This window comes from Ovis aries, chromosome 14 (genome assembly GCF_016772045.2).
Source record: "Ovis aries strain OAR_USU_Benz2616 breed Rambouillet chromosome 14, ARS-UI_Ramb_v3.0, whole genome shotgun sequence".
Taxonomy (NCBI): Eukaryota; Metazoa; Chordata; class Mammalia; order Artiodactyla; family Bovidae; genus Ovis; species Ovis aries.
In genome coordinates, this window is record NC_056067.1 from 25,525,290 (window position 1) to 25,537,621 (window position 12,332).

Consider the following 12,332-nt stretch of genomic DNA (forward strand, 5'->3'; position numbering starts at 1 on the left):
CCCACTTGTTCTGGTTGTATTTTGAATCAGAACCAGTTCTATATCCAAGTCTCTATTGCAATCTTTTTTTTTTTTAATAAACTCTGTCTTGGCCATTTTAACTTCTGCCTGTTCTCTTAAACAGTGCCCTTTTCTGGACTTCCCTAGTAATACAATGGATAAGAATCCGCCTGCCAATGCAGGGGATATGGGTTCAATACCTGGTCCAGCAGGATTCCACATGCTGCTGAGAAATGGAGTATTTCCTGCCATATCAGTAAACAAGGATGTCCCAGCCATCAGCGATTCTGTCCCTCCAAATGTTAATTTCTGAGCTACAAGGGCACTCAGGAAGAACAGTATCTATAATCTGGCATCCCTTAGGCTGCAGTCACTCCCAATGGTGAGCCTTGAGGAACTAAGGATATTGACCCCAGATAGCTGAGATGCATCTGAAAGGAAAGATTTCAGTGACCCTAGACTCTTACATCTTCCCCTATATAGAAAAGTGCTAAATTCCTTAACTTGAAATATCTGGTTTTACTTAATTAATAATAATCTTTAGATGGTCAGACTACCTGCCCTGTTGCAAACGTCTATAAAACCTGACCCCCCCCCCACACACACACCCTCATACCACCCCCCTCTTCAGACCTGTTCTCTAAGGGTCACTTGAGATGCTGTCTCCCAGGCTTTAAGTCCTAAAAATTCCACCAAATAAAACATAACTCTCAATTTTCAGGCTGTGACTATTTTTTAAGTCGACACTGCAGAGCAACTAAGCCAGTGTGCCACAACTACTGACCCTGAGTGCTGCCACAACTGAAGCCTGCATGTTCAAGGCCCAGGAGCCACAGCTGCTGGGCCCATGTGCTGCAGCTCCTGAAGCCGATGCACCTAGAGCCTATGCTCCGCAGTAACAGAAGCCACTGCAAGGAGAAGCCTGTGCACCAGGACTGGAGAGCAGCACCCCCACCAAAAAACTAGAGAGAGCACAAGCAACAAGGACGCCCCAGCACAACCAAAGAAATAAAGTTTAAGAAAGATTAACCCCTCCCAATCCAATCTGAAGTGAAAACAAGGCCATTTAAAAAGGAAAAGAAAAAAACAAACAGTACTCTTTGTCTTCACCTGGCCTGTCGGTGAACAGGCCTTTTCTGAAGCCCTGCCAGATCTCTGCGGATTTCCAGGTTGGGAGGCCTGCCGGCGACCCCGAGGGCTTACTCTATGGAAACCTGCCCTCAGGTAAAGAAAGCTCCCATTTCCGGGGCTGGGAGGCGGCTCCGGTGAGGTCCCCGCCCTCCTGCCCTCCCGCGGGCGCCATCACCGCCTGACCTGACGCCAGTCCGTCGGGTCAGGACTTCCCGTAAGCCTAGAAGGTTACCTTTGTGAACCTTAGACTCCAGGCCTCCCACCTCTTGCCTTCAGCATCCAAACCAACCAGATCCTCAAATCGATCCTGAAACAGAATTAAGTGAAAGTTACTCAGTCGTGTCCGACTCTTTGTAACCCCATGGACTGTACAGCCCGCCAGGCTCCTGTGTCCATGGAATTCCGCAGGCAGGAGTACTGGAGTGGGTTGCCATGCCCTTCTCCAGGGGATCTTCCCGACCCAGGCATCGAGCTCGGGTCTCCCACATTGCAGGCAGATTCGTTACCATCTGAGCCACCAGGGGACTAGCACTTTCAAGTCCGCTCTGCGGGCAGTTTTGCCCACCCGCCCAGCACCCTGTGGGGCTGCACTGTCACATTTCGTTTGTACAAAATAATGTTCTTTGCTTGGACACCCAACGTGTGCTACGCCAGGAGCCGGAAGCATATCTTAACTGCCCACCCCAGCCCTTTGCCCTGCATTCCAGATAAGGACTTGGCGGTTCAGAAAAGTTAATTAACTTGCGCCTCTCCATGCTGCACGTTTGTAGCCACCCAGGACAGCAACCTCATCTCTGTCGCATGGCATCCAAGGTACCCAACGCTTCACTGGGCAACTGAGAAAAGTCCTGAAAGGGCCAAAGATAGCCCGAGGCTTTTGAAAAGAGGCGTTAGGCCAACCAATCTCTGGGTTTTTATCTTTTTTTTTTTTTTTCAGCCTAAAACCAGACGCTTGGATCCCCTTCCAAGGCCCACCTTCCAGACCCCGCTGTCTCAGTTTATCCCCACCAACCCAGTAGGTGGGAGAAAAAGGCGTCATCATTCCTCCTTGCCCCTCCCTCTGTGGGGCGGGCCGCTTTGGCGGGGGGTCAATCCGGCTCCCCCAAAGCAAGGATGGGAGTGGCGGGGGCGGGCTGGAGAAGATTCCCGCCGTCCCGGAAGAGTAAAAGGGGCCGCGGGTTCCGCTCCACCGCCGGCACCTGCTACCTAGAAACCTCGGGCTGAGGTACCGCCCCCGGCCCCCGCCCGGGCCGGTCTGCCACAAGAGCGCTGGCCCTTTAAGAGCCGCGGTAGGGGATCGCGGGGAGGAGGGCCGCGAGCGCCCGGAGCTGCGCGGAATTCGCCGGGAACCTCGGGCGCCGGCTCCCTGGCTAGCTCACTCGCTCCGACCCGCGCCCTGCGCCTCATTCTTAGGCTGCCCGGGAGCCGGGCCGGGTCGGACGCGGGGCGAGCAGGATTCACGAGCGGGAGGCGCGCGCTCCCGGCAGCGCCTGCCCCTCAACATGGACAGAAGGAGCTGGGCGCGCAGGGCACGCCGCGGGATCGGGCGGCCGGAGCGCTGAGGCAGACAAAGGCTCCGGAGTTGCGCTTGCTCTCAGCCGGGCCCCGGGCGCCGAGGCTGCAGGACTCCGCGGCGGGCGACTCCGGCCCGCCCTCTCCCTAGTGGGCCGGCTCCGCGCGCCCGGACCTGCCCGGCCCGCTTCTCCTCGGCCGTGGGAATTTGCCGAGGCTCGGGCGAGGAGCCAGGGAGTCGCAAGTTCCGAGCCGCGTGCAGGGACCCGGCGCCCGCAAGCGGGCGAGCCCCGCGGGCATGGGCAGCGACCGGAGCGCGCCCGGACGGCCGGGCTGGGCGGGCAGTCTGCTTGGCGGCCGGGAGGCGGCTGCACGGCCGCAACTGTTGCCTCTGCTGCTGGTGTTTCTGAGCTGCCTGGGCCGCGGCGCAGCGGCGGAGGACGCCGAAGTCAATGCGGAGGTAAGGACCCTCGCCAACCGCTTTGCCAGGGGTTGGAAAACTTGAGGCTGGGGGACTTGAGGGTGGGGAGGAAGCCACGCCCGCAGCTTGAAGCGTGGAGGGGAAGCGCGCAGAGATGAGCCCCTGTCCCGGAGTTGGGGGCGGGGAAGAAAGGGGACCGGGCCAGCTGACCATCTCCAGCTGGCCCTTGGCGGTGCACCTCTTCACAAACCCCGGAGGATGTAGGGCTTGAGCCCACTCTCCACTCCTCCAGCCATGTCCAGGGCACTGATCCTTCACAACCCGCCTCCCGGGAGCTGCTTCAGCGGCCCCCAGCCCCTGTTCCTCTCCCCTCTCTTCCGGACGCCCGATTCCTCGAGAGCCCTGCAGACGCGCGGTGACGTTCTTTGCTAACAGAAAGGGGGCTGCTCTGGGCCCCGGGGGTGGGGGTGGGGACCTTGAGCACAGCGGCAGCGCTCCCGCCTTAGTTTGGGTGACACTGAGCCTCGTGCGGCGCGCTGGGGTAGGGGGAAGGGGTGCGAACCTCCGAGGCAGCCGATCAGGGTTGAGGGGGCGCTTTGGCGACTTTCTCGGACTCTTGCGCGCAAGTCGTGCCACCGCCAGATGGGATCAAGAGGGAGACCGGATCTCACCCGGCGCTTCCTCCACCGGCGCCCCTACGGCCAAGGCCCGGGTCTAAGAAGGTGGACTCTGAACATCTTTTCACCAGGAACCCGCTTGACGTCCCTACGGAGACTCATCTCTGGATCGGTCCAATGTATAATGTATGATTAGGCGGGGCCTCCTGGTGTAGAGCTGAGTCTCCACGGGGTCGCCGAGCGCTGCCCTCCGGACTAGGGACAGTGAAGGCGCTAGCTCCACTGAGTCAGAGCAAAAGCGAACATGTTCTTTCTCCGACACTCAAAACGCTGCTTCCTGCCCCAGAGAAGAGGTGAGGTGTAGATGCATGTTGGAGGAGACACCCTTCTCCGCATGTCCTCAGTAGGCTTGGGCCTCAGTGCCCTTGGGCCGGCCTGGAGCCTCCCGCCGCCCGGGTTACGGGCCTGATTGCCATTTCTATTTGCAGCCAGGCCGGTGCTCCCTTCTAGCACCCCACCCCCAACCCCAACCCGCCCTGCGGCTTCCCCACCTCCCCGGCTGCCTGGGAGTTTTTTCCGATAGAAGCCTGCCCTTCCCCGCCCTACTTTTAATAAAAGCTCGGAGGAAGGGCAGGGAATTCCTCCCAGCTCAAGTTACACCTCCCAGCCAGTTCCCCACCTGCTCTGCCCTCCCTCTACGGCCTGGGCAGGGAAAGCAGCAGGGAGCCAGGCCCTGGTAGGAGGCAGAGCCGGGAGCCCAGGCCATGCCCAGTCCAGCTCCACCACCCCGCCCCTGATTCACACATGCAGACAGGCAGGGGCTTATTTGAAGACTCCTGCTGGTGGGAAATGGCCCTCAGCCTACCTCCAAGTACTGGCCAGATAGTGCTGTTTGCACCCACCTGCCACTCTCTGGAGTGGAATGCCAAAGAATTGCAAGTCACAGACCCACCCCCCAGGAGTTTATAATCTACTTAGAAATAGCATCTCTGAACAGAAAGCAGTTGCGGACCAAACTGGGATTTGGTAGCTAAGTATCGTGATTTAGCATCTTAGATGGATAGGAGCTCGGGCACTGGGATCTGTGGTCTGAGGGTTTTTGTTCTCTCCTTTGCTTCTGTTTCTCCATCACTCTCTCCTCTCCCAGCTGAGTGAGTACCTACTGCCTAGGGTCTGCACTGGGGGCTTCCCTGTGGGCTCTGATGGTAAGAAGTCCACATGCCATGCCAGAGACCCTGGGAAGATCCCCAGGAGAAGAGAATGGCAACCCACTCCAGTGTTCTTGCCTGGAGAATTCCATGGGCAGAGGATCCTGGCAGGCTATAGTCCATGGGGTTGCAAAGAGTGGGACACAACTGAGCGACTAACACCTTTCACCTTTCAGGGTCTGCACTGAGGGCACAGACCATGGGCCTACGCCGGTGTAGCACCGACTAGGGATTGATTGACCTGGAGCCCCTCTCCTCAGGGGACACTTGGGTTGGGCTGTTGCGGGAAGAAACTCTGGAAAGTACAGGGGACCCTTGAATGCTGGAAGCCAAGGTAGATGGGGGTCTCAAGACTGGTGGGCTAGCCCAGATTCTACAGTTGGCTTTCGGGTACACGGTGTTGCTCCTTAGGGTCCTATCAAGTCTGGCCAGATCTGGGCCCACAGCCAGCCCATTAGCCCCGAGGCTATAGGAAAACTGTGCCAAGTCCAGGCGCTCCAAGGACCAGCCTAAGAGATTCATGGGCCTGGCTACACCCTGTGTCCAGAGTCTCCATCCCTTGAAGAAGCGCTTTGGTCCTTGACCACAGCTCCAGACCTTGGGTCAGGTCACGGCTAGGACAGTCTCTGAGCAACTGAGTCAAAGCCAGCTCCTCTCTCCCTCCCTCCCAAGGCAGAGTTTCATCAGGCTAAGGAATCAGGCAGGTGCTCAGAGCCGGCACACACATGCAGCCTGCCAGCCTGGAGAAGGCTGTCTTTCTTGGGGAAGCCACCACTGAGCCATTCTGCCCTGTCCCACTCCCTCCATGGCTGTCAAGCCCCAGTCTGCAGCCATTCTGCATAAACCAGGCCCTCCCTGCCTGACTGAGCTGCAGCTCCTGGCCTCCTCAGCTTGAGAATCCAGGCTCCCCTTTCTGTCCTCCTATCTCTGGCTCCAGCACCTAGTCCACTTAAGTGCCTTCGGTTTTCATCAGAGAAGCTTTGGTCTCTCCCCACTCCCTACACACCTCTAGGCCCTCAGCCCTCCTGCCCTGCCCCAGGGAGGTGACTCAGGCTGCCAGAGTTCACAGGTGTGGTGCCCCTGCCAGTTAATCATGGGCACACCCACTTTCCCTGAGCAGACTCCTGGGTATCTTCCTTGCCCTTACCCAGCAGCTGAGGAGGGGAGCAGACAAAGGAGGGTAGGGATCAGCTCGAATTCTGCCTTTGACCGTCAGGTCTGACTGATGATCGCAGCCCCAGGCTTCCGGTGTTCCAGTCTCCATCCACACTTCCATGCTGGCCCCTGGAGCCCTGCGGGTGTGCTCATATTAGTGCCCTGTCCTAACTGTGGAGCAGAAGCTGCAGGGGCCCCCATGCCCACCCGCAAGGGGAAGAGGTGTGATAGTTTGAGGGCCTTGTCTTTGAGAACCTATGGAAGCTGAATCTTTTCTTTCTGTTCTCTTACCAGTAGCAAGCCACTGTTCTCCATACTTTGTTTCAAAACCCATGGAGAACTGGGCTGATGAGTGCTGCCAGGGACTTGGGATCTAGCTGGGCCACGCCCTTTATGCCAAGTGCTTCGCCAGGGCCCTGTGTTTGGGCTGCCCTGGGGTCCAGTCAGTCGGCTGCCTCCTTGCAGAGAACAGCCCTGCATGCATTCCGTGTCTGTGCATCACAGACCTGCCTGTTCTGACCCCTAGACGCAAACTGCTTCATTTGCGTCCAAGGAGAGTGGGGAGGAAATAACCTAGAAACACACCCACATGCCCCCTCCAAAGAAGACTTCCCCCAGAATCCCTCCAAATACTTCCTCCAAAATCCCTCCAAATACTGCCCACATTCTCTAATACCAACTCAGAATAGCAAGACTGCCCAGCAAGGATAAACCTCTCCCCGCCAAGCACTGGGTTCTGGCCACCCCTCTGTGCCCTCCAGGTGTTCCCTGCCGTGGACCCTTCTGCCCAGCCAACAGTTTCACTTCTGCCTGAGGCCAGCTCAGCTGTGGTGGTCGTTGTGGTGGCTGCAGCTTCCCACCTCCGATTAAAGTTGTCACTATAGACTGAGTGAAGCCCCTCCCCTCCCTCTACCTACCCCCCACCTTCCTCAAATAATATGTTGAAACCAAACTTCCCCAAGGTGATGATATTTGGAGGTGGGGGCCTTTGCGAAGTGATTAGGTCATGAGGGCAGAGCCCTCGTGGGTGGGATTAGTGTTATTCTAAAAACTGTCTGAGGGACTTAACTGGTGTTGCACTGGTTAAGACTCCAGGCTTCCAATGCAGAGGGTGTAGGTTTGGTCCCTGGTCAGGGAACTAAGCTTCCGTGGTGGCTCAGTGATAAAGAATCCACCTGCCAATGCAGGAGACGTGGGTTCAATCCCTGGGTTGAGAAGATCCCCTGGAGAAGGAAGTGGCAACCCAAGCCCACTGCAATATTCTTGCCTGGAGAATTTCATGGACGGAGGAACGTGGTGGGCTACAACCCATGGGGTTGCAAAAGAATCGGAACGTAGTGACTAAACAACAACAGTTAACTAAGATTCCACATGCCTCGCGGTGCGAATGAGATGTAAAAAGATAAAATACAAGAACTGTTGGTGAAGTCTCCCTTGCCCCTTCCATCGTGTGAGGACACAGCAAGAACTTAGCAGCCAGACCTGTCACTCTGAACTTGAATTTCTTACTTCCAGAACTGGGAGAAATAAATGTTATTATGAGCCACCCAGCTTATGGTATTTTCCTTATAGCAGCCAGGATGGACTAAGGCAGTTGGCACCTTCAGTATTGCCCCAAGATTCATGTAGTTCACACAGCTGGCTCCTTAGGCAGGGGCCAAACCCCGTGGCCAGCTCTGCTTTGGGCGTGGAGAAGTGTTCTCTGGATCAGCAGAAGCAGAGAGGGCTCGGGGCTCTCTGCTTAGAGCTTCCTCCATCTCAGAGAGGGCCCCAGGAGGAGTCCACAGATGAAGGTGCGGACCTGGCACCCTGTCAGCTGCTGAACACTCCAGGCCTGAGACACACAATAGGCGCTTTCTGACTGGACAAGCCTCGACTGAGTTAGGCTCATATGAAGCCATTCCCCAGCAGGACCCTGGTTTTAGGGATGCCTGAGCGCTTTACGGGAGTAGCACAGATTTTTGCAGCTGGTTTTTTTTTGGCAAAAACAGCAGAGATGTTCAAGGTGGGTCTGGATCAGAGAGAAAAAAGGGAGCGCCTCTCAACAGCTCCCATTTCCCTCGTGGGATCAGCAGACAATGAACAAGTAGACCCAACTCAACCTCTAGGATCTAGACAGACAGACCCTGGGTCCCAGCCATTAGCCAGCCCTCAGAGATGCCCCCATGGCCATGGAGGCTGGAGGCCAAGGTTTGGAGCTGCTCTCCAGGACTAATTCTTGAGCCTTGGACACCACCTTGTCCTTCTCCCAGAAGGTACTGACCACCGCACCCCCCACCTCCCAGGGGTGAGAGCCCAACTTCGAGTCCACTGTACTTGAGCACGGCACCTGGTACATAGGAAGTGCTTGCAGAATGGTGGCAAAATACAGTGAGAAGCAAATGGCATTTGCTGTTGGGCAAATCATTGACCCCATTGGAGCCTCAGCTAGGCAACACGGTTAGAGATGGTTCCATAGCATCACTGACTCAATGGACACAAATCTGAGTGAACTCCGGGAGATAGTGAAGGACAGGGACGCCTGATGTAATGTACTGCAGTCCATGGGGTCGCAGAGTCGGACTTCGCGACTCAGACAGAGCCTCAGTTTCCTTGTCTACAAAATGAGACTAGTAGTAGTATCTGCTGGATGGTATTATTGGGGAAATTCAGTGTGTTTGTGTATAAAATACCCAGTGTTCCACATGGTGTCCCTCACGTGGTGCCCAGGGGAGGACCAGGCATTACTTTTGAGTACCTTCAACATACTTGATTCCATCCTGAGCAGGGCCTACAGTGGTTTTGTAAGGTTTTCACATTTAATCCTGAATTAGCTCTGTAAGTTTAGGTGTAATCATGACCCCACTGTACAGAAGAGGAAGTGGAGACTGTGAGGTGAGAAAATTACCCTTGATTCTGCAGCCTGGATGGTAGCAGAGCCATTTGGTGTGGCTTGGAGCCTGAGCTCCCAGCTCCCGGCTAGGTGAAAGGCTGCAGCTCAGAGCCCACGGTGTCATTTTTTGGAAGCTCCATGGCCAGACTGGAGCCTGCTGGGCCAGAGCCAGGTGGGAAGGAGGGGATGGGGGTGGGGCCAGGGCCTCCCTCAACCATGTGAGTCCGGAGCCCTACTCCCGACCTGTCCAGCCACACCGGCCAGACCCACTGCAAAGACCATACCTACAGGGGGGTTTCCAGGTGGACGGCCCAGGCCTGGCCCTCAGCCAACCCGAAACCACCAGCCAACAGGGCCCTTTCACCCACCCCTGCCACCCGCTGGCCGAAGGACCCAGATGTTGTTTCCTCCAGGTTAAGGAGTGTGGGGCTTGCGGGGGAGGCTCCTTCCTTCCTGTTTCCCTGGCCCGACATCCCCACCCCACTGGCTCTGCCTACTACCCGGAGCCCCTTCCCCAACTACAGCTGTCCCATCTTGAGGGCTTAGATTTGAGCCCCAGGAGAGCAAGTGTGTTCTCAAACCGCTTGAATATGAACCATGCTACCTCCAAAGGAAGTAAATGGTCCACCAAGGACAGGGCGGCCTGGCTTGGGGCCCCCGTAACTGGCCCCAGGACACCATGAAAGGTCTGTGTCCACTGCTGACGGGCCTGACAAGATGCCTTTTGTGCCTGTCTGGGCAATCCTGCCAGGGTCTGCCTGGCCTGCAGAGAAAGCGGTGTGGCAGAAGCAGAGCTGAACCAGGAGAGATTGCTCTTATCGAGTGGGGTCTGATAAGTCCGGGCGGGAGGGGGCTCCACTGATCTGAGCCTGGAGGAGCTGGCTGTGGGGTAGCTGAGGCTTGCCCCTACCCCGGAGACCGCTTAATGCACAGTATTGATCTGGTGGCTCCTTCCCAGACACGCCCACAGGATGGGGGAGGGCCTGCCTTGGCGAGGTCTCAGCAGTCCTGGGGAGCAGCCCTGCTGATGTGGCCCAGTGCCCAGACCCAGACACCCATGGTGGGGAGGATTAGACTCCCTCCCCCAGTGCCCTCCCCCAGCACTGTGCTGGGCACGGTTCCCCAGATGGGCCAGAGCCCAACATCCCCAGCCTTAGGCCAAGAGGAGCCGACAGTGCTGCCTCTGGGCTCCAATTCTACCCACAAACCGGTTGTGTGACCCTGGGTGAGCCATGCACCCTCTCTGAACCTTGCAGTCTGTGTAATGGGGATGGGCTACTTATGAGCATTGAATGGGGTGATGAGAATCGACAGCCTGGCTCCAGCAGAGTCTCAGCCCCCGGCTGCTGTATTTATCGCCTCTCCTATAGGGCCAGGGGGCCAGGCAGGCCCCACCCCAAGACTCTTGAAGGCGCCACATCTCCTTGCCTGGGGGCCAGCCACTCACCTGAAGCTTCTGTCCATACTTATGGGGTGGGGTCTGGAGCTGGAGAAAGAATAGCTGAAAGAACAGGTTGGTGGGGGCAGTTCTCCCACAACAGCCTCCCTCCCTGGGCTGCAGGAGGCAGGAAGGGGCCTTGTGCTCTCCCTGTAGAACCGTTCCCTGCCTCCCACTGGGCAGTGATTCTCACGGAGGGGGTCTCCCTACCCTGTGGCATATGGGCCTGCCTGAGCCTCAGTTTCCCCTTGTGAGAAACAGAACTTCACTGCTTGGTTCATCCCACCTGTGAGACTCAGGTGACAGGAAAAGGAGTCCTGATGGAAGGGGGCAGGAGGTAGTGTTTATCCCGGTAGGAGCAGTGGAGGCTTGAGCAAGCCTCTCCCCCACTTTGAGACCAGGGGTCTGTCGTGACTTTGGAAATTGCTCCCCATTTTTGTCCCGTGGGTGCAGAGCCCCTCAGGAGACTGGAGTCCAGGCAGCACCTGCCATTCGCCGGTGCCTGCCCCCGCCCCATGCTCTTTTCCTCCCCTGCAGGGCTTGTCGCACTTAGAACAGTAGGGTGATGAGAAACTTCCTCCTGGATACTGGCGGAGGCAGGGTGGGGGGCAGCCCCAGCCCCACGGGTGGTGAAGACTGGTTGGTGCTTGATCAGCTCTGAGCCCATTGCTTGCCAGTCAGGCGTCTCCATCAGCTCCTTCGCCTTATCTTCCAGGGACTCAGCTGCTCTGCCAAGGCCGTTTCAGCCTAGTCCACTCACGTCACCAGTCCTCGGCCTCAGCTTTCTACCCAGACACTGGCCGAGAGACATTTGTCACCGAGGAGGCTTGGCTGATACCGAGGTGGAAGCTCTTGGCTTCCCTGGGACTCAGAGGGCGCCTGGCAGTGTGATGGAGGTCCACAGGCACCCTTGGGCCTTTAGTGTCAGCCCCCAAGCTGTCTCAGTACTGAAGGGGCCCCTCTGCCCCTTCCGCCCCGCCAGGCTCTGGACCTCTTCACTGCAGACAGGCCCAGCTCCCTCCCTTGCCCTCCTCTCCCCTCTCCAGGGCCCCAGCCAGCCTCCCCCGCCTGCCCTGCCCTCCTCCTGTCACTCGCCAGACACCACTAATCAGCCCCTTGGTGGCCTGTGATTGCGCTCCCCGGATATTTTTACCTTATGCAAATAGGCGATGTAGAGGTGCCCTAGTCTGTCAGCTGCAGCCCCAGGCCCTCCCCCCACCTCCAGGCGGATTCCTCTCACTGTGAGAGCTAGCCAACCTCACAGCCTCGCCTTCTAGATCTCTCCAGGCTTCTTCAGGCAAACCGTGTCCATCAAGAGTGGTGGACGTCCCCCTCTCTCCAGACATAACAGGCGCCTCGGGAAAGGTTTCTGTGCTTGGGAAGAAGGCTGTGGAGGGCGCCCGGAACACTGCCAGGGTCTGGAAGCTGGAGGAAGGAGCTGGAGGGGTGAGGGGGGCCCGTGGCGGGTGCCGCAGGGCACTCGAACCTCCCCCAGCCCTGAGGCTGCCTTGTCCCAACCTGGATCCTTCAACCCTGTCAATAGAGGCAAAAGTCTGCTGTTCTAGGAACAACGAGGCAGTCCTCCACCCCCACCCCAGCCCTGTCATTAATAACACGCTTTTTGAGCACTTTCCCCACCCAGCACGGTGCCCAGGGCTCCTGTGGACATCCCCATTTCATCCTCGCAGAAACCCCTGAGATGAAGCAGGTCCTGATACCACCCCTTTTACAGAGGCACAGGAATATAAAGGGGGCTGACGAGGCTCTGTCCCCAGAGCCGTGGTGGTTTCCCAGCTTGGTGTCTCTGCCTTGTTCGTTGTCCTGTGACTGTCACCCAGGGCCCTGCGAGCCCTCCAAGCTGAGGCTCGGCGTCCTCAGCCTTTGGCCATCTCCCGCCTCCGCCCTTGTTGGCTCAGCCTCCGCTCCCTCCAGCGGCAGCCTGGCATGGCTGAGCCGGGCCGTGTGGGCAGCCCGTCCG

General features: G+C 57.6%; 1 protein-coding gene and 1 long non-coding RNA gene across 7 annotated transcripts in view; one reads left to right on the plus strand and one right to left on the minus strand.

The window, feature by feature from the left end:
- LOC106991594 (uncharacterized) overlaps nt 1-4,178 on the minus strand; it is a 24,697-nt gene extending 20,519 nt beyond the window's left edge. For 3 of the 6 annotated variants that reach the window (XR_009596184.1, XR_009596183.1, XR_009596182.1), the window contains exon 1: nt 1,364-2,165. This is a non-coding gene — a long non-coding RNA (uncharacterized LOC106991594). Of the gene's footprint in view, nt 1-1,363; nt 2,166-3,626 lie in introns of those variants that run through there. The other 3 variants (XR_006056111.2, XR_003591483.3, XR_006056110.2) reach the window with 3 other exon arrangements.
- MMP15 (matrix metallopeptidase 15) overlaps nt 2,537-12,332 on the plus strand; it is a 26,008-nt gene continuing 16,212 nt past the window's right edge. The window contains exon 1 of the mRNA XM_027977892.3: nt 2,537-3,103. Within this exon, the coding sequence (XP_027833693.1) occupies nt 2,942-3,103 (162 nt within the window). The 5' untranslated portion in view covers nt 2,537-2,941. The remainder of the gene's footprint in view (nt 3,104-12,332) is intronic.